General features: G+C 45.9%; 2 protein-coding genes and 1 long non-coding RNA gene across 3 annotated transcripts; 2 read left to right on the top strand and 1 right to left on the bottom strand.

Annotated features, from left to right (window-relative positions):
* The first annotated feature begins 4,724 nt into the window (after positions 1-4,724).
* On the top strand, positions 4,725-11,572 carry ctps1a (CTP synthase 1a). The gene is made up of 19 exons (XM_079750135.1): positions 4,725-4,858; positions 5,421-5,602; positions 5,983-6,153; positions 6,348-6,448; positions 6,662-6,778; positions 6,913-6,996; positions 7,230-7,310; positions 7,406-7,557; positions 8,258-8,390; positions 8,982-9,070; positions 9,200-9,294; positions 9,745-9,807; positions 10,171-10,214; positions 10,298-10,394; positions 10,484-10,539; positions 10,627-10,723; positions 10,808-10,952; positions 11,164-11,257; positions 11,355-11,572. Exons 2-18 carry the CDS (start codon positions 5,437-5,439, stop codon positions 11,243-11,245), a joined length of 1,773 nt encoding a protein of 590 aa, XP_079606261.1. The 5' UTR covers positions 4,725-4,858; positions 5,421-5,436; the 3' UTR covers positions 11,246-11,257; positions 11,355-11,572.
* Positions 11,573-12,296: 724 nt separating this feature from the next.
* Positions 12,297-14,726, bottom strand: LOC307085220. Its single transcript, XR_013812354.1, has 7 exons — positions 14,696-14,726; positions 13,765-13,815; positions 13,522-13,583; positions 13,230-13,294; positions 12,990-13,050; positions 12,686-12,750; positions 12,297-12,408 (listed from the first exon to the last, which is right to left on the bottom strand). It is a non-coding gene; the product is annotated as an uncharacterized lncRNA (long non-coding RNA).
* A 650-nt stretch (positions 14,727-15,376) lies between these two features.
* On the top strand, positions 15,377-17,652 carry rab42a (RAB42, member RAS oncogene family a). The gene is made up of 2 exons (XM_079749849.1): positions 15,377-15,612; positions 17,128-17,652. Exons 1-2 carry the CDS (start codon positions 15,398-15,400, stop codon positions 17,573-17,575), a joined length of 663 nt encoding a protein of 220 aa, XP_079605975.1. The 5' UTR covers positions 15,377-15,397; the 3' UTR covers positions 17,576-17,652.
* The last annotated feature ends 410 nt before the right edge of the window (positions 17,653-18,062 follow it).

Genomic DNA, 18,062 nt, shown 5'->3' with positions numbered 1-18,062 from the left:
GGGGGCACTTGTCACCGCATGACCGGCCATGCAGAGACCTGCGCCACTCCATCTGATTCAAGTGGAGCCCGGAAGATTCCAGGACATGTCCTGTCTCTCTCTCTCTGTCTCTCTGTCTCTCTCTCTCTCTCTCTCTCTCTCTCTCTCTCTCTCTCTCTCTCTCTCTCTCTCTCTCTTTCTCTCTCTCTCTCTCTCTGTCTCTCTCTGTCTCTCTCTCTCTCTCTCTCTCTCTCACAGACACACATTGAGCGTGTTGACCTCATCGGTAAATGTGGGCCGCTTGTTATTTGAAGAACAGCCCAACTTAACTTTGCATCCTATATGGCCGTGGACCAGTATCCCCCCCCTCTCGGTCCCTAGTACTGACATACCAACGGCTTCACGCTAATTCCTCAACATATCCTCCCCCCCCCCCCCCACCACGCTGCACACAATAGCCCCTCCATAGGGACTCATGGGGGGAAACAAGCCGAGCGTGTTTGAAGTGAAGAACGGCGGGTACTGTACGTACGGAGCGCTCGCAGTGTGGCTCCTGCTGCCCAGTGTGCACAAGGGTCACTTATTACCCAACCCAAAGAGCCCTGCTCCTCCTCCTCCTCCTCCTCCTCCTCCTCCTCCTCAGATTAAAAAGCTCCCCAACTCCTTGGTGCTGTGTGTGTGCGCGTGCATGTGTGTGTCTGTGTGTGTGTGTGTTTTTCCTCCTTTTTTTTATACACATGCCTGTGAGCCTCATGCTGCTCACTCACAACAGAACCCGGCATTCCAGAGAACATGTGACCCCCGCCCCCCCTCCCTCCTCTCTCTCTCTCTCTCTCTCTCTCTCTCTCTCTCTCTCTCCCTCTCTCTCTCTCTCTCTCTCTCTACTACCCTAGACCACTCTCGGCCACGTGACTGTCCGGTCTTGCTGGCTCGTTCGCTTGCTGGAGTGCATCCAACTGGCCGACATGGAAAATGGCTGAAGAGATTGAGGAAGGAAAAAATGATAAAAAATACCAGGCGGTTTTAGTTCACTAAGTGTCAGTAACACCTGATGTGTTTTTATACCAAATCATCTTACTTTTGGATTTGCAATGTCGCATTTGAATGCTTTCATAGATCGAAAAAGTACCACAATTATCAGCAGAGAAGAGAAGGCCAGATGGCGGTGATATTTGAAATCACAGTGATAAGAGCCAACGCCAAGTCTGGCCCACTCAATCCAGAAAGGTCACCATGTTAAAAAGGTGTCTGAAACATCATATTTGTGCCCATGTGGCCCAACAATATCATCACCATTAGTGGTAATGATGGGGTGAAAGCCTTCAGATGTTGTTCCCTGTAGTGTTTCAAAGTGGGCATAGTGTTTCATTGATTTTGTAGTGTTTCATTGTCTTTCATAGTAGGTCCTAGTATCTCAAAGTATCTCATATGATCTCATAGAATTACATATAGTATTTCATGGTATTTCATTGTTCATAGTATCACAAAGTATTAGATATTACATTAATATTATTTGATTATTGTTTCATATTTAATGGTATTCGATAGTATCTACTAGTATTAAATGGTATCCGATAGTATCCACTAGTAGATAATAGTATTACAGAGCACTCACTCTGTGGAACAAACATGTTGAGATGCAGAAATCCTCACCTTGCCTGGATCCCCTTCCCATCCCCCTTCCACCAAGCCAGCTGTGCTGTTACAGCTGGGCCGGGGGGGGGAATGAGTGTGTGCTTGTGTGTGCGTGTGTCTTTATGTGTGCATGTGTATGTGTGTGTGTGGGAGGGGGGGGGGGAGGGGCAGCGTCTCATGGTCAGTCCAATCAGATAACACTAACACCCTCCTCTCCCCTCATGGTCTAGGTGGACAGGAGACCTTGTTCTGATCCCCAGCCCACCAAGGACACCCAGAAGGAGATGCATGGTGCCTGGGGGTCCGTCTCCATGTCAGCCTTGTAATATCCCGTGAACGAAGGCTCCCTACACTCCACAGTGAACGATGATGTCAGGCGTATATATAGAGCTATACATCCATAGATGTATAGATATATTTATATGCGTAAAGACCATCCTATTGTTGTCTTTGTCCTTGCCACCTCTGTCTCCATCAAGGGCGGTCAGGAGTGTGTGCGTTTGTGTTTGTGTGTGTGCCTGTGTGTGTGTGTGTGTGTGTGTGTGTGTGAGGATGGGGTCATGGAGGGTGCGTTTGATTCATGGTTTCCTCGGTATGGGTGCTCCAGAGAGTGCACCCCAGCTGCTCTTGAGCCACGGCCGACACCGGGCCATAGTGGCGGAGGAGGAGATGGGAGGGTGTAGGGGGTGAGGGTTGGGGGGGGTAATGTAATTAACCGGCGAATGGGAGGCCGAGATGGAGAGATGAGCCCGCAGTATTTGGCATGGCGGTGGGCTGGTGGTGGTCGTAGGGGGTGGTGTCACTGTGTCTCACAGAAGCTGGCGCTCCCCCTGAACGCCCTCTATATCTGGCTGCTGAAATGTCATCCACTCTGGTAGGCGCAATTAGACGAGATAAAAGTCCACGTAGTCAGCCTTCTGGGACGGCCATTTAAATATTTATTTATTGTAGTGGTGACGCCGTGACTCAGGGGTAATGTTTCACCAAGAGCAGCGCGCGCCTCCTCCACGCACAATAGTGTTTGATGACATCTCGGCCCTCGGCTCGCACACATTGTTTCTTGAAGCTGAGAGAGAGATGGACAGGAGAGAGAGAGAGAGAGAGAGAGAGAGAGAGAGAGAGAGAGAGAGAAGGAGAGAGAGAGAGAGAGATGGACAGGAGAGAGAGAGAGAGAGAGAGGGGGGGGCAGGAGAGAGAGAGAGGAGAGAGAGAAAGGGATGAGAGAGAGAGAGAGAGAGAGCGAGAGCGCGAGGAGATAGAGAGGGAGAGGCAGGAGATTGAGAGAGAGAGGCAGGAGAAAGAGAGACGGGAGAGAGAGAGGGATGAGAGGGAGAGAGGAGATAGAGAGGGATGAGAGAGTGAGAGAGAGTGAGAGAGAGTGAGAGACGCCGAGCAGGGGATAAGAGAGGTTAAACATAGAGATTCATTATCACTGTGGTGTGAGCCGAACGCATCCCCCCCTCCCCCGCCGGTTGCAGCGGCCCTGGTTCAGCACTGTGAACTAAAACACTTGCATGTCAAAGACAATCAAGGAAAAACGGCTCCCAGCCCTCGCACTGTTTAACCCTTTAGTCACTCCAGGGTTACCATTCCACTCAGACATGCCTCCGTTTTTACTCTATTACATCATTTCAAATATCTGTATTTTCAAACAAGTGGGTTTGGATATATATAAAATAAAAATGGGTGCAGGAGAACGAGGGGCCCTGTCAGTCAGTGCATTACAACTCATACAGGATTAAACCCTGTATCTGACGTAGAAACGCACACACATGTGACATTCTTGATGAATTACAGCAGGACAGCAGAGGATATTCGATTTTTTTGTTTACAAAGACGACAAAATTCCTGGAAAGGCATCTGTGGCGTATGCAATTGCTGCACATATTTCTTGGAAGACACCAGGCTACATTAGTGTTAAACGAGAATCAGTATGCAGCATTGCCATTAACATAACATCAAATATGCCATTAGCACAGACAGGAAGGGAAAGTTACACCACCAGGCCTACCGGTGAGAACAACAGACTCCTTCAAGGAAATAATAATATTGGTTGAGCAGCTCTATACCCACAACACGATAAACAAACATAATGCTGTGACTTGTAGATGGGCTAGTCCGCCCGCTGCTTGCTGCTCCATAATAAGGAGGAAATGGCTTGAGGCGAGCGGGGCAGCAGGAGCCCTTCTGTGGGAGTTTAATTCAATCTCAGCGTTGGACAGAAGTGAATTAAAACGCTCTCATTACGCCCCGTGTTCCAGAGGGGAGGCTAAACGGCGACGCTAACATGTGGGATTTGGGTACTTCAGCAAAGCGAGGCTGTCGAGCGAAACATCCACGTTTATATAGGGAGCCGAGCCCTGCCAAAAGCTATGCGTCTCTGAGTCAGCTCTCTGTCACCCGCCAACATATTTGTTTACTTTAATTTGCTTCACTCTTTCTCACCCACACAGTGACTCTGGTGGTGGACCCCACTGTAGACAAGGAGACTGGATGCAATAACAAAACCGGTGTACATTGCATCCTGCAGTTTAAATTATACTGCCCTGTCACTACCAGAACGCGATGTTCCTAAACACATCATATCACCAAATAAAGCCAATCATAGACCTAGAGGTATGACCGGGCATCTTTGACTTCTTCTAAACCTGCCATGGCTATTTGTGTAAAGAGGATAACACAGCAACCTGTAACTTCCCAACACAGAGCATGGAGTGAAAAACGAAGAGTCGCAGTAAAAGTTTCCTTGTAACACGAGCGCCATCTGCCGACATAGAAACGCATGGCAAGCCATGACTACGAAAGGTAATGGTCTGTAGAGATAAATAAAATCGAGAGATGGTGTCAAGATGGCGGTTTCCATTACGTGGGGTACTTGTAGCTCAAAGCGCAGCGGAAGACGTGGCTGTCTCCATCACTGCCGGGCGCTACGCTGGTGAAACGCGTGCATGCCACGACACACGACGCACAGTATACACCACGCAGTCTGTACGTGAGGGCGTCCTCTCACGCCATTTTGCTCCAGTTCCTGTGAATGGAGAGTGGGCAGGGCTGCGCGCCTCTACACATCGCCCTCTCTCTCCCATTTATATCTTTGGTTTGGGCCCACGTGTGTAGTCAATGTGGATGCATCGTAGCAATTGGTCTGCAGTTGATCGTATATATCTAAATACAACACGTTTGAACTCTTTGCTGTTCGCTGAATTACGTCAATTAAAGAAGTGACTCTGGAAGCAGTTATTTGGTGAGTTTGAATAGTATATTGATGTAAAAGGTTTTGTTATGCTTGTTAGCCAGGGGTAGTGAGGACGCAATGTGCTTTGTCAACGCGTTGTCAACGATAGGATACCAATCTCCGCCAAAAGTATCGCAGTATTAGTATCTTCAATCGGTGTATGATTTTTGAATGATTTCCTTGATATTTTGGGGTCGATTGTTAAGTGTCTTGATTGCACTCACTGCTTCATTTGTTCGCTCGCGTGTGTTAAGATAACATATGTATTATTCGACATTTTTAATTACCCACCCTCGATTTGCAACGCGTTATTCTATATCGACAGAAATAACGAAAATAATCAAAATCGTATCATTTCCATGTGACATTGTTGTGGTCAAACAAAAACCCATGTGATAAACAACTTCGATTAGATCAAGATAGTGACGTCAGTGTGTTATTGAAATTAGCATCGTTTCAAAAATATATATAAATAGCATGGTGCACTATAGCCAAAGAGGTATCCATAATATACTGTACTATTACTTGTGGATTTAAATGTTTCCCTTTGCCTTTCTTCTCCCCATGCTAGACTCCAGAGGGCTACGATGAAGTACATCCTGGTGACCGGTGGGGTCATCTCTGGCATCGGTAAAGGAATCATCGCCAGCAGTGTGGGCACGATCCTCAAGTCCTGCGGCCTGCATGTGACCGCCATCAAGATCGACCCGTACATAAACATAGACGCCGGCACTTTCTCCCCATACGAACACGGTGAGCACCAATGAAAGAGCATCTGGCCTTTCAGTACAGGCATGTAATCAACGTTTGTTTCGTGAATGGTTGTAAGCTTGGTTGCCGCGTGGGACAGTCCTGTTGAATGGTAATTGGACTTCATTTATACAGTGCTTCACTAACCAGTGGCCACTCAAAGCGCCTTTAGAATATTGCCTAACATTCACCTATTCATGCACACATTCATACACAGATCGGGGGTGTCAACCATGCAGGGCGAAAGCCAACTCGTCGGGAGCAGTTAGGGTTAGATGTCTCGCTCAGGGACCCTGAGCTAGGAGGAGCAGGGGATCGAACTAGCAACCTTCCGTTTACCGGCCAAACCGCTCTGAGCCACATGCCGCTCCCTGTTCCCGCAGGTGAAGTGTTTGTGCTGGACGACGGGGGCGAGGTGGACCTGGACCTGGGCAACTACGAGCGCTTCCTGGACATCCGGCTGACCAAGGACAACAACCTGACCACTGGCAAGATCTACCAGTCGGTCATCAACAAGGAGCGCAAGGGCGACTACCTGGGCAAGACTGTGCAGGGTATGCCAGCTCCACTGCGGTTTTTGTGACGTGGGCGTGGAGGGAGGGAAATGTAGCAGTACATTTGCACCAACAAATGAAATGGCATGCTTTATGGTACGCTCATGTAGAGGCAGGGGGGAAATAGGGCTCTGTTATGGTTTTGAAATGAAGGTCTTCCCTTCCTTACTGTTTGTGTTGCCCTCTTCACACAGTGGTGCCACACATCACAGATGCCATCCAGGAATGGGTGATGAAACAGGCCAGGGTGCCTGTAGACGACGACGAGGTGGAGCCTCAAGTGTGTGTGATAGAGGTAAGAGACCAGGCCGACCTCAATCATAATTACAGAGAAGCACAACGAAAGCATCCACTTTTCATGTAGCAAGAAGCATATGCAGAGGTATCTTTTCAACAATGGCTGGAGATGGTGGCCGTTTTATGACAATGGGCTCACCCTTAAAGTGATTGTGGTCATTACGTGGAAGGAAGTAACCCTTTGATTCCTGGTGTTTGTGACGGCTCGCAGCTGGGAGGGACCGTTGGAGACATCGAGAGCATGCCCTTCGTCGAGGCCTTCAGACAGTTCCAGTTCAAGGTGAAGAGGGAGAACTTCTGCAACATCCACGTCAGCCTCATACCACAGGTAAGGTGTATTATTGATTTGTCTATATGAAATACATATAAAATCTGTGGCCCCATGTGAGTAGCAATCAGACTATTGTGGTTTTGAGTTTGCATATGTGTTTCCTGACCTGTGATTGGCTGTACCTTTCTCAGCCCAGTACGACCGGGGAGCAGAAAACTAAACCCACACAGAACAGCGTCCGGGAGCTGAGAGGCCTGGGCCTGTCTCCTGATCTGGTACTTGACCTTTTTAGTTTTGCTTGTTGGATTGTTCATGTGATGTTTGTAATAATGTACTGATATAATGTTACTGATGCAATAGCAACACCCAAGTTAAGATGGTACTTCCACAACCCCAGATGGAAAAGATGGGTGTTATAGCAGAAACTACAGGAAAATCAGTAGAAATGAAAGAGTAAAAACGACCCAGATATAATGCACGATAAGTTTGATTTCAATTATTTTCCTAGATCATGTGTCGCTGTGCGAACGCTCTTGAAAACGCAGTCAAAGAGAAGATATCCATGTTTTGCCACGTGGAGCCCGAACAGGTACACACGCGTCCACGCACACACTATGCCCTATGAACTCTGTGGTAGAAACGAGGCCTCAGACGTCGACACCGGCTCCCGTGTTCCTCTTGCAGGTGATCTGCGTGCACGACGTCTCGTCCATCTACAAAGTGCCCCTGCTGCTTGAGGACCAGGGTGTGGTGGGATACTTCAGCCACCGGCTGGACATGCACATAGAGGGGCGGCCTCGGAAAATGCTGGCCAAGTGGAAAGAGATGTCCAACAGGTGGGTGATGAGAAGCGGGGCGTAAGAGTTGTGTTTTTTTGGATTGAGGAGTCTTTCCCCCTGGATGCCCTCACCAAGCAGTGGTTGCGTCGAGGTATGCCATCATTTCACCGAAACGGAGAGTGTGGATGAAATGGACAAGATGGGATGCATGTATCGTTTTGGGTTTCTTATTTTAATGGCGGTGCAAACGTCTGGGGGAAAGTACACTGGTTGGTTGGAGGCCGCTATGTTTGGGTTTTCGGCCTTAAGGCCATCAGTGAGTGCCTCAATTGGTCGAGTTAGTTGCCTTTCATTGCGAATGATAAAGTACAAATGGAGGAAGTGGTGCTCTGGTGCTCTATCCTTCCTGCAGCATGTGCCTCATTTGAATAATTCATTTCAATGCACTTCATTGAGCACCGGTGTCGTGAAGCCACACCACACAATTATTTATACTTTGCCAACTTTTTGGTATTGATGGATTAATCCACATTGTTTCACTTTACACTTCAAAATGTTATAATGATAAAAAAAGGGTCTACAACGGGTCTCCTTTACATGGCGCTCGGCAACATTGGCCAAAGTTTTTCACCTAGCCTACTTCTGGCTAGCATCCCGTTCTCATCCAGTAAAGGGCATTGATGATGTGAGTGCCCTTGTGGAGCTCCTCTCCCAGGCCGTGTGTTCACGTCGGCGCATGTGTGTTGCGTTTCTCCAGGTCTGACAGACTCCTGGAGCACTGCTCCATCGCGCTGGTCGGGAAGTACACCAAGTTCTCCGACTCCTACGCCTCCGTGATCAAAGCTCTGGAGCACTCGGCGCTAGCCATTAGCCACAAGCTTGACGTCAAGGTACAATAGAGCAAAGTCATCCCCTTGTTCTCTTTGTTGGTAATACGATCGCTTTAACCGGTTGTTGGAGATAAGATTGTAATTTCAGATGTGCTTGCATTATAAATCCCAAACGACCAGCCACTGAAACAACCTTTCTTGATTTCCACCTTCTTATCAAGCCCAAGAAAATGTACGCATCCTTCTTATCTGTCGGCAACTTACAACCCTAAAACCTGGAAAATTAATTATGGGCGGTAATTGAATCTACTGTAGTAAATCTCTTTTTGCCATCAAGGAATTACAAATGTGTACAAGCTAGTACTCAAGCACTATGTTAAGTGAAGTTTGAATATCAACATCTGATGAAAGTCACTCAAGTCATGGCTATTCATTCATAATTTGGTTCAAAAAATAGATTTTTTTTTTAACTTCCAATAGATACATTTTTTACTTACATTTCTGAACATATCCAGATCTTTTGTCTCATCTCACATTCTTGTGCTTTGAGTTATTTCTATATTTAGAGGCTGAATGTGCCTAGCTGCACAGTGTCAGCCCTGAACCATCCACACGTCCTTACTGTGTCCCATGTCTCCCCACGGCCCCCAGTACGTGGACTCGGCAGATCTGGAGCCAGGCATGCTCCAGCAAAACCCGGTGAGGTACCACGAAGCCTGGCAGAAACTCTGCATCGCCGAGTAAGTTCCCACTCATCGGGCCAGGGGTCCTTCCCCCCCCTCCCAGCGGGTGGGAAGCCCTCCATGTTTGTCCTAAGTACAGCTCGTCTGGTGTAGTGCGGTGGAATAACGTACGCTCCGCATCTGCAGTGGCATCCTGGTCCCCGGGGGGTTCGGAGTCCGGGGAACAGAGGGCAAGATGCGCGCCATCAACTGGGCTCGAAAGCAGAAGAAACCCTTCCTCGGTACGCGAGACTCCACACTAACACGAAGCACTGTTTTTTATTTGAAGGACAATAGCACATTGAGCCCCATTTCTGGGTTGTCTAGGATGAAATAGAGTGGTTGACACCGAAATTTTGACTATTGATCCTGTCCAGGGTATTTGGCTCTTTTCGAATCGCCCCTGCCTGCTTCAGAATGGCTGGCTACGGGCATTCACAAACCTGTCCTTAAAACAACCCTAAACGTTATTTTTGAGAAATGTGCAACTTACCGAGTGGTTAGTGGTGTTCGTTGATGTTCCAAATCGTCAGCGAACGATGATGATTGGAACATCAAATTTCAGTGTCAACCAATCTATTTCATCCAAGACAGCCAAGAAAGGGGGCTCAATGTGCTAAATACCAGAATTGTCCTTTTAATGTGAAGTTTAATGCAGTAATAGCAAGCCTACCCATCCCTGTGTCCTATAGGGGTGTGCCTTGGAATGCAGTTGGCCGTTTGTGAATTTGCCAGGAATGTTCTTGGCTGGGAAGGTAACACCACCTCTTCCACACCACCATCAATTATTATGGGATGCTTTGTTGCACCAGGCTTATATTGATGAGAACCACTCAACCAATGAAGGCAAAAAGAATGGGAGCGTTTGATTGTCTTATTGATCGATATTGTTTTCCTACCGGTAGTGAATTGAGTGACGTTAATGTAATGTTTGGCACACTGCCTGGTTTTATCAATCAAGCAGAACAATAAGTACGTAGCTGGATCCCTGACTTTTGCATTACTATAACTACATGAGGTCAGCTCTGGCAGTGCTGATGAATGAAGTGGTTCCCTTTCTTTTGGGCTATCTTAATCATATTCATGCTACAGTGATTTTTACTTCTGCAACATCCTAGATGCCAACTCCACGGAATTTTACCCAGAATCGAAACATCCAGTGGTAAGACATGGCTGTAGATGCTAAAATGCTTAAAACCCGTTTGTTATTTTAGCTTTTAATGTTTATGCATTTGTTATTTTAAGGTGATTGACATGCCAGAACACAATCCAGGGCAAATGGGTGGGACCATGAGGCTAGGGAAAAGACGGACCATTTTCAAGACGACCAACAGTGTATTACGTAAGAAGAAACCCCTTCACCTGTTATCTCTATGGAGCACTTCGTCACCCAGCTCCGCTGCTGTGCTTACAATGCTTTCTATCTTTTAGGAAAACTTTATGGAGACGTGGAATACGTCGATGAGAGGCACAGACACCGTTTTGAGGTTTGACTATGTCATTATAAAATGATGGGAAGCAGGGCGACGGTTAGTTTGTCGGCACACCGGAATTCACCTGCCTCTCCCTACCAGGTCAACCCCGAGCTGATAGGACACTTTGAGGAGAAGGGGCTCCGCTTCGTAGGTCAAGATGTGGAAGGAGAACGAATGGAGGTCATAGAACTGGACGGTACGCTTGCCAAGCACCACTTCTGGGATCAAGTGCCTAAACGCGATGCTTAGATGGTCGACTAAACGGCTCTCTCGATTCTAGATCATCCATACTTTGTTGGCGTTCAGTACCACCCTGAGTTCACCTCCCGCCCCATCAAGCCTTCCCCCCCCTACTTTGGTCTGCTGTTGGCCTCCGCTGGCAAGCTGCAGGGCTTCCTCCAGAAAGGCTGCCGTCTCTCTCCAAGGTAACGTCAACGTCTTATCCTGGCAATTAATTTGCAACATAACCATTTTTGGATGGTACGTTTTGAATTTTTGTGACTGAACTCTCAATATGCATTATATTTTCGTGCTATGCAGATTTTTGCGCAGCACATGCTATACTTAAACAATCTATTAGTGGCAAGTCTGGGTATACTGTAATGTTTACAGCATAACCCTGGGTCTTTGTTACAGGGACACATACAGTGATAGAAGTGAGAACAGCTCAGACTCAGAGATATCAGAATTAAAAATGCCGTCTCTTTCACAAGACTAACGTCTCCACCAGGTAAATGATGATCTCCTTTGCCTTGTTAAATACATTTTTGTAAGTTGAAAGTTTGTACCTAAAATATCTAAATGCTAACATGCCTGCTTATTTATAGTCTTGAAAAACATGAGGAAGAAGCCCATGATGTAGAATAGGACACCGCTACCACGCTCCCGGACCGCGACCAAAGTGGATGAAATTGTGCGTTTATTCCATGAACATTGTGCTCTAGACCAATGACTTGGGTAACCGGTAACATCTGAACCAAGCTTGTGCTAATGGAATGACATTTATGTAAATATTCCTATTTGTGGTCAAATTTCATTTTTTCTTTTCCACATTAAAAGTTTTTTTTAATTAATCTGAAGTGTTTTATCTCCAGTATCTGATAGAAAATGGTTTGAGTAAGTATATTTTTTCCTTCAAAGCGAATACTTTGCTGATCTGAAGTTATGTGCAGAAGTTGATTTAACTTCTTAAACTCTGAAGGATTTACCAGGCATTCCATCTTTAACACAGCCTGTTAAGAGGATTGACAGCTTAACAATTGATCATGGGTCACCATAAAATATTTTGGATGCACCGCTTACATTAAGCCCAATGTAGTGGGGGATGAGCACTTCTAGCTGATCATTTGGGTTCTGAAAATTCACTTTGTACTTTATTGGTAACAGTCAAGGATTCAATGTTATGGACTTAACCTGCCTGTTGCAGCCTAAACATCTGAAACCCATGTCCTCACTTCCGGCTAGTACAGGGGTGGAATAGTTACCTAATGGATGTTTAAGGTTTACTGAACCTCCTAGATTTAAAGCACAACTTGTTCATGTATGAACCACAGCTTTGGCATTTTATAATGCACTGCAGAGGTCTAGCTGGAATTGGCCCACTAAAGGAAGTCTTCAAAGGATGCCCACACAGCAGTTGTGTTCCATCCACTAATTGCCTTGGCTGAAGTTATTCTACTTTAAGAAAGTCTTAATATAGGGTTTTCCTTGAAGTAATGTCAGTTTGTTCAGTTTCTGGAAAGTGAAGCAAAGATGAATACATGATTTGTTTTAACGTTGACATTTATTTGAAGCAAAATAGCATCCTCTTTGAACAGGAATCTTCAACAACTTTACACCTCTACTTGGTCCAAGTCCTTCCAAGCAGGTAAGCTTTCACACCTAAAAAGAGAGTTTGCATTAGTGTGGTTTAGAATTTCTCAGCTAAAGCAATTTTTTTTTTAGCGATCTCAGTCCCATATCCGCTAGTTTCATCCAACAGTCTCTAGTAAACTGACTCATCATTGATCAGCTTGCTCATACAAAGCTTTCAAATGGACAATCTTGGAGATTACACCAAACTATGCAACTTTAAAGGACCACTAGGTCCTTCGACAAGATTGCAATATGGCATTATCCCCAAGGTTAGCCTTTAAGTGTTAGTGTGGCACCAGCCTACCTTAAAGTCTAAGCACATCCTGCACCAGCATCCTGATCCAGCTGCCAGCTCAATCTGCATCATGCCTATGAAGACATTACATTAACACCACACAGGTACAGAAAAGGGATCGGCTTTATTTCCAGCATACATGCAATTGTAGGACAGTCATTTGTGCCAATAGTCCATAAGGGCCACAGCTGTCAATAACTACCCATTGGTATCGCAGGCAATTTGGAGGACCATGGACTACATATCAAGGTCCGGTCCGGGGATTAGCATGCCATGTTGCTTCCCTTTGGACTCGCCTGGTGAATAGAATTACCTCTTCTCTTCTCTTATCGAAGCATGTCTCCAAGGAACAGCCATCAGACTTCACCTGGCCCCTGTGAGATAAATGTATTCCGTTAGTTTACAGTGTTAAAAACCCTAAAGGGCGTTTCTCTTGATGGATGTGGCTCAGTTAATAATAACTCATAATTGAGGTTTTTATAACCTCTCAGTGAGGGCAAGTTTGTAATCACAGCCAGGCTTGTTGATAAGCACATGTTCCAGGGCATCTCACCTGCTGGTCATTTAGTCAGCTTATCCATTTTGTCTCCTAATCCATTTTGTCTCCTAGTACAAGAACTATAGGAAATTAAATTCACAATTTAGGGCAATTACATTAATATTTATATTGTTGAAATGTTCTTCCCTTGATGCTGAGACAGCCATTTATAAACTGAACAGCAATCAGTGAAAGAGTTTATATCGGCATCCTCTTGACCACCAAGTGCTACATAAACACAAGGCAGTTCAGTAGGAGCCTGCAGAAGAACTACAACTAGATTTGAACGCTACAAACTTAAGCTCACCTTCAATATACCATTCTGAGTCAGGACAACCCACCAGGGCCCCATCGTTGCAGGCAGGCAACCTGAAGAGGGCAGAAGTTCAAGTTAGGAATTGAAACGCAACGTTAACGCTTGATAAGACTACCACTAAATACTCTACAAGTGGCTCAGAAATAAAATAACTCATAATCAAGACGAATCTTTCAGTGAGGGCAAGTTAGTCATCACAGCCAGCTCAATGAACACCATGCGTCAAGACATTACCTGCGGTCTATGGTCTTCTCTGCAAGTCCCATTCATCCTTGGATCACACATCTGAACGAAAGAAAAGCAATATTGTCAGGTTAGGCAAACATAATCAGTGGCTCAAAACACTCCATTATAAAGACAGTTCAGTAAGGGCTTATGGTTAATGAAATATAAATGGTTAATATCCTTTCCCTTAATGTTGCTATTACAGTTATTTGGTAACTGAACAGCGACCGTCGGTGAAAGTGATGCTTTTGGCCGCCTGTTGACCGCCCTGTGCTACAATAAGCACGAGCGGCTTCGATAGGTGCCGGTTGAACCAACTAGTCTCCGTAACTAGTACCGAGACGATCCATCGTAGCACAGCGCGGAGGAGCATTAACCGGTCATCAGAATTACTACACAACTTCAGGAACAAACTGAAAGTAAGTTCCTTTGTATGAAAGAGTCCGCTTAATAACCGTGATTAGCATGTGCTAATGCTAGATGCCCACTTAACAAGCCTTACAATTAGAACGCATAGGATTGAGTCTCATGAACTAAAAAATAAAATACAGGTTGAACAGTATTCAGATATAAACAAAGCTATCATTTCATTAATGTTGCCATAAATATTAACTTAGGTGCTGTAGGTACTGGGCCTCACCACGTGTCTTAACGGCAAGCCTTTTTCTGGCATGCCACGTTTTACTTAAAATGTACAATTAGTATAGGTTGTAAGAAGAGACAACAGTAGGATCAAGTTGATAAAAACGAATGAAAGTAGTCATATTACAGGCCAAAAGGTATTAAGTTATAATGTCGAACAACACGGTTCACATAGCCATGCACATTCCCCAAGCTAATCGCAGTACATTACCACCTTGGTAGAATTAACTTCCAAACTATTAAGAAAATGAATATAACTTTAACAACATTGGTACAAAATAAATGCTAACGCGCTTACCGTAGGTGACTGCCAACCCAGTAGGAGAACTAGAAGAGAAGAGACTGGTTGACGGTCCGGATGCGTTTATATACTGCTGCGCATTTCTTCATTCCTGTGATTGGCCCATATATTTTTCACATGTTGAAGTGCATGATGGGATATGAAGTACAGGCAGTCATTCAGTGTAGCGCTTTTGTAGGTTGGTTTGGGGTGATCACATTTTTAGTAAAACAGAATAGATATAGATGTTGCATATATATATATATATATACATACTATTTTTCAAGTTATTCAAACGAAATACGAACATTCGGTGTTATTTAACGAACCTCGACCACTCCTGCAGTGACCTATTTCAGAACCATGGAGAGCCCAGGGTTTCAGCGCTTGTTGATCAGTAACGTTAAGACATGAAAGCTTTTGATTTCAGTTGCCCAGCTATTTAATTCCCATCCCCCCCATAGGCATTCGTCTTAAAATACCAATGGGGCTTTCTTTCTCCGCCCGACGTATCATTATTGTTGCAGATTAATAGTATTACTTGTAGTCCGTAAATCTGTCACATGATTGCAGCATCAGCCCGCTCTGGTACCCAAAGCTGGGGCTACAGTTCACCGTCCTTACCAGAGGGAAAGTGGTAGCATTCAGTGGCTTCATGTAAACACAGTGCGTGCCGGGCTTTGTTTCAGTCTCGCTGGGGTACGTTGTTCTAGACATGCAATGGATATTTTGTGGCAATATCAGTTTAGGATCATTTTACTGGGCGACTCCACGGTAGGTAAGTCATCGTTGCTGAAGCGCTTCACGGACGGGATATACAGCGATGTAGCGGATCCCACAGTCGGTGTCGATTTTTACGCTCGCTCGCTTGATATTGAACCAGGGATTAAAATTAAACTTCAGCTTTGGGATACGGCTGGACAGGAACGATTCAGGTAAGATGGAGTAGATATTTATTTTGTGGACGTATCAATGAATTGAATCATAAACCAATAAATTACACGCATCGCTGGCGCGTCCAGCATAGCCAACAAATAAAGGCCTCCTTGGTTGGCTGCAGACTGCTTCAAAATGACCCATATAACGTGATCTATGTTGTTCTATCTTATATTCCTTATTACGCATTTACATCTTTCTACACAGGGTAGGTGGCCACTAAAGAGATCAACATAATTTGCGTGATAGTCTGACCTATTTCAGGATGTCAACACTCTTACTAATCGGGTCGCATCTTCTCATTAATTTACGGATGAAGCAAACCTCATATCAATGATGTTTGCTTCCTTGGTCTCCATAGACTTTTTAAGGCAGCTGTTACTACAATAACCGAGATAACGTTGAAAAATAAGTGTATGATGTAACCAGGGAGCTTTGCAATACATAATCGAAAGCATCAATGATTTTTGTGTCTACTAGGCCCAGCTGTCTACATTCATAAAACAACAGTCCTCGTCTAGAAATGCAGCCTTTAGATCTGCTATTTCTCTTTCGAGATTGTTCCTGTATGTACTGTCTGTGCTGCCCTAGATTCAGTCTTCTTTCAGACTAAACGGGTCATCCTTGAAAAGCGTTTGCCTTGACTTCTACATCTACTTCTAATACATTGTTTTGCAGTGTGACAGGTTTTCTCTCTTCAAGTGTAGATCCACTTTTTAGATCCTCATTTTCCTTTCAACCACAAGCTTCTAAGATGCTTGCTAGGCTGGTAATACCCTGCAGTCTGCAACAGGTCCGACCCAGGGGCGTTGCTAGACATAAAGCTTGACTGGGACTTCCCATTACTTAATCAAACAAACTTACTTTGCTTGCACTATTACTGCCACTGCCATACTGCTGCAGCTGCAAAAATTTTCAACGAGGCATAAAAGTCCTATCCTGCATATGCAAATGATAACAAATCCTGACTCAATTCATTAAATTATTGCACATTTGCATTCTTCTTCATTCCACAAGTATACAAATAAACAATAATTTCTTGCCTTGAGTCAACCATTTAAAATATTAAGTATACACCAAGATTTAAGGTTTGGTTCAGAGTTGGTCAAACACAAACTCTGGGTCGGGTTAATTTTTTTAAAATTATTAAGCTGCATTCTATTTTTCAACTTCATCTAAGTGGTCAATCACTTGACTGTGAATCGACTTCCTTCCTTCTTCCCCCTCAACCAACAACACAGCAAAATGGTGAAGCCTGTCATGTCCCATCGGCCCCCTCAGACAAGTGCCGAGCCCTCTCAGCACTCTGAACGACCGGCCCCCAAGGTGACCCACTTTGGGTCCCTTCAAATTATCAAACCTCCATCCTGATTTGTGTTGAGCAAGCCGATAAGACGGATCGCTGCGTCCTGTGTGCGGCCAAGTGTACTTCAAAGTCAACCCTGTATATAAAACCCCCATGCTGCCGGACCATCTCTCACACACAGCTTCCCCCCTTTTCTCACCCAAAACAGGTCCATCACCACCTCCTACTACCGCAATTCCGTGGGCGGCCTGCTGGTGTTCGACCTTACCAACCGCAAGACCTTCGAGCACGTGCGGGAGTGGCACAAGGAGGTGAGCGAGCACATCCTGCCCCACCACATGGTCTTCATCCTGATCGGCCACAAGAGCGACCTGGCGTCGGACCGCAAGGTGAGCCGCGATGAGGCCGAGCGGCTGGCGGGCGACCTGGGCATCCGCTACGTGGAGACCTCGGCCAAGTGCAACGTCAACGTGGACCGCGCCTTCGAGCTGCTGACGCGGGACATCTACGAGCTGATGAAGATGGGCGAGATTGTGACGCGGGACGGCTGGGACGGCGTGAAGAGCGGCCTCACCGCCAAGGTGCTCTACCCCAGCGAGGACGACGACGGGGTAGAGCTGGCCGCCGCCACCGCCGAAAGGGGCTGCAATTGCTGACCGCGTCCACGACCAGGCGGGCGCCGTCCCCTCCACCACCACCACCACCACCACCACCACCACCACCACCACCACGTCCTGCCCCACCGACCTCCCCGCCTCACCCTGGTTGTATCCCAAATATCCTGGTTTCAAACTCATCAACCCTTTTCCTCCAAAAGAGGAAGCAAGTTGCCTTCATTCAAACTCACACACACTAACATACACACACACACACACACACACACACACACACACACATACACACATCTTGGTGTCTCTGCAATAGTCCCGCCAGATACTACCTACTCTGAGGCCCTCCATCTTATGTGCACTGCTTTTATTTTTGATAACTGTGAATGTATTTATTATTTTTTTGATGAGGACGGGGTGGTGGGGCAAGTCATCCCATCCTGATGGGCATCCGATTGAGCGTCTCGTCACGTGTGTGTCTTGGTAATCAATCTGGTATGACAGCGAACCAGACAGCTCTTGCTTTGCACTGGTC

The sequence above is a fragment of the Pollachius pollachius genome (genome assembly GCF_949987615.1).
Source record: "Pollachius pollachius genome assembly, chromosome: 13".
NCBI classification, from domain to species: domain Eukaryota; kingdom Metazoa; phylum Chordata; class Actinopteri; order Gadiformes; family Gadidae; genus Pollachius; species Pollachius pollachius.
The sequence above is the reverse complement of the archived record's forward strand: the minus strand, read 5'-3'. Positions and strand labels throughout refer to the sequence as shown.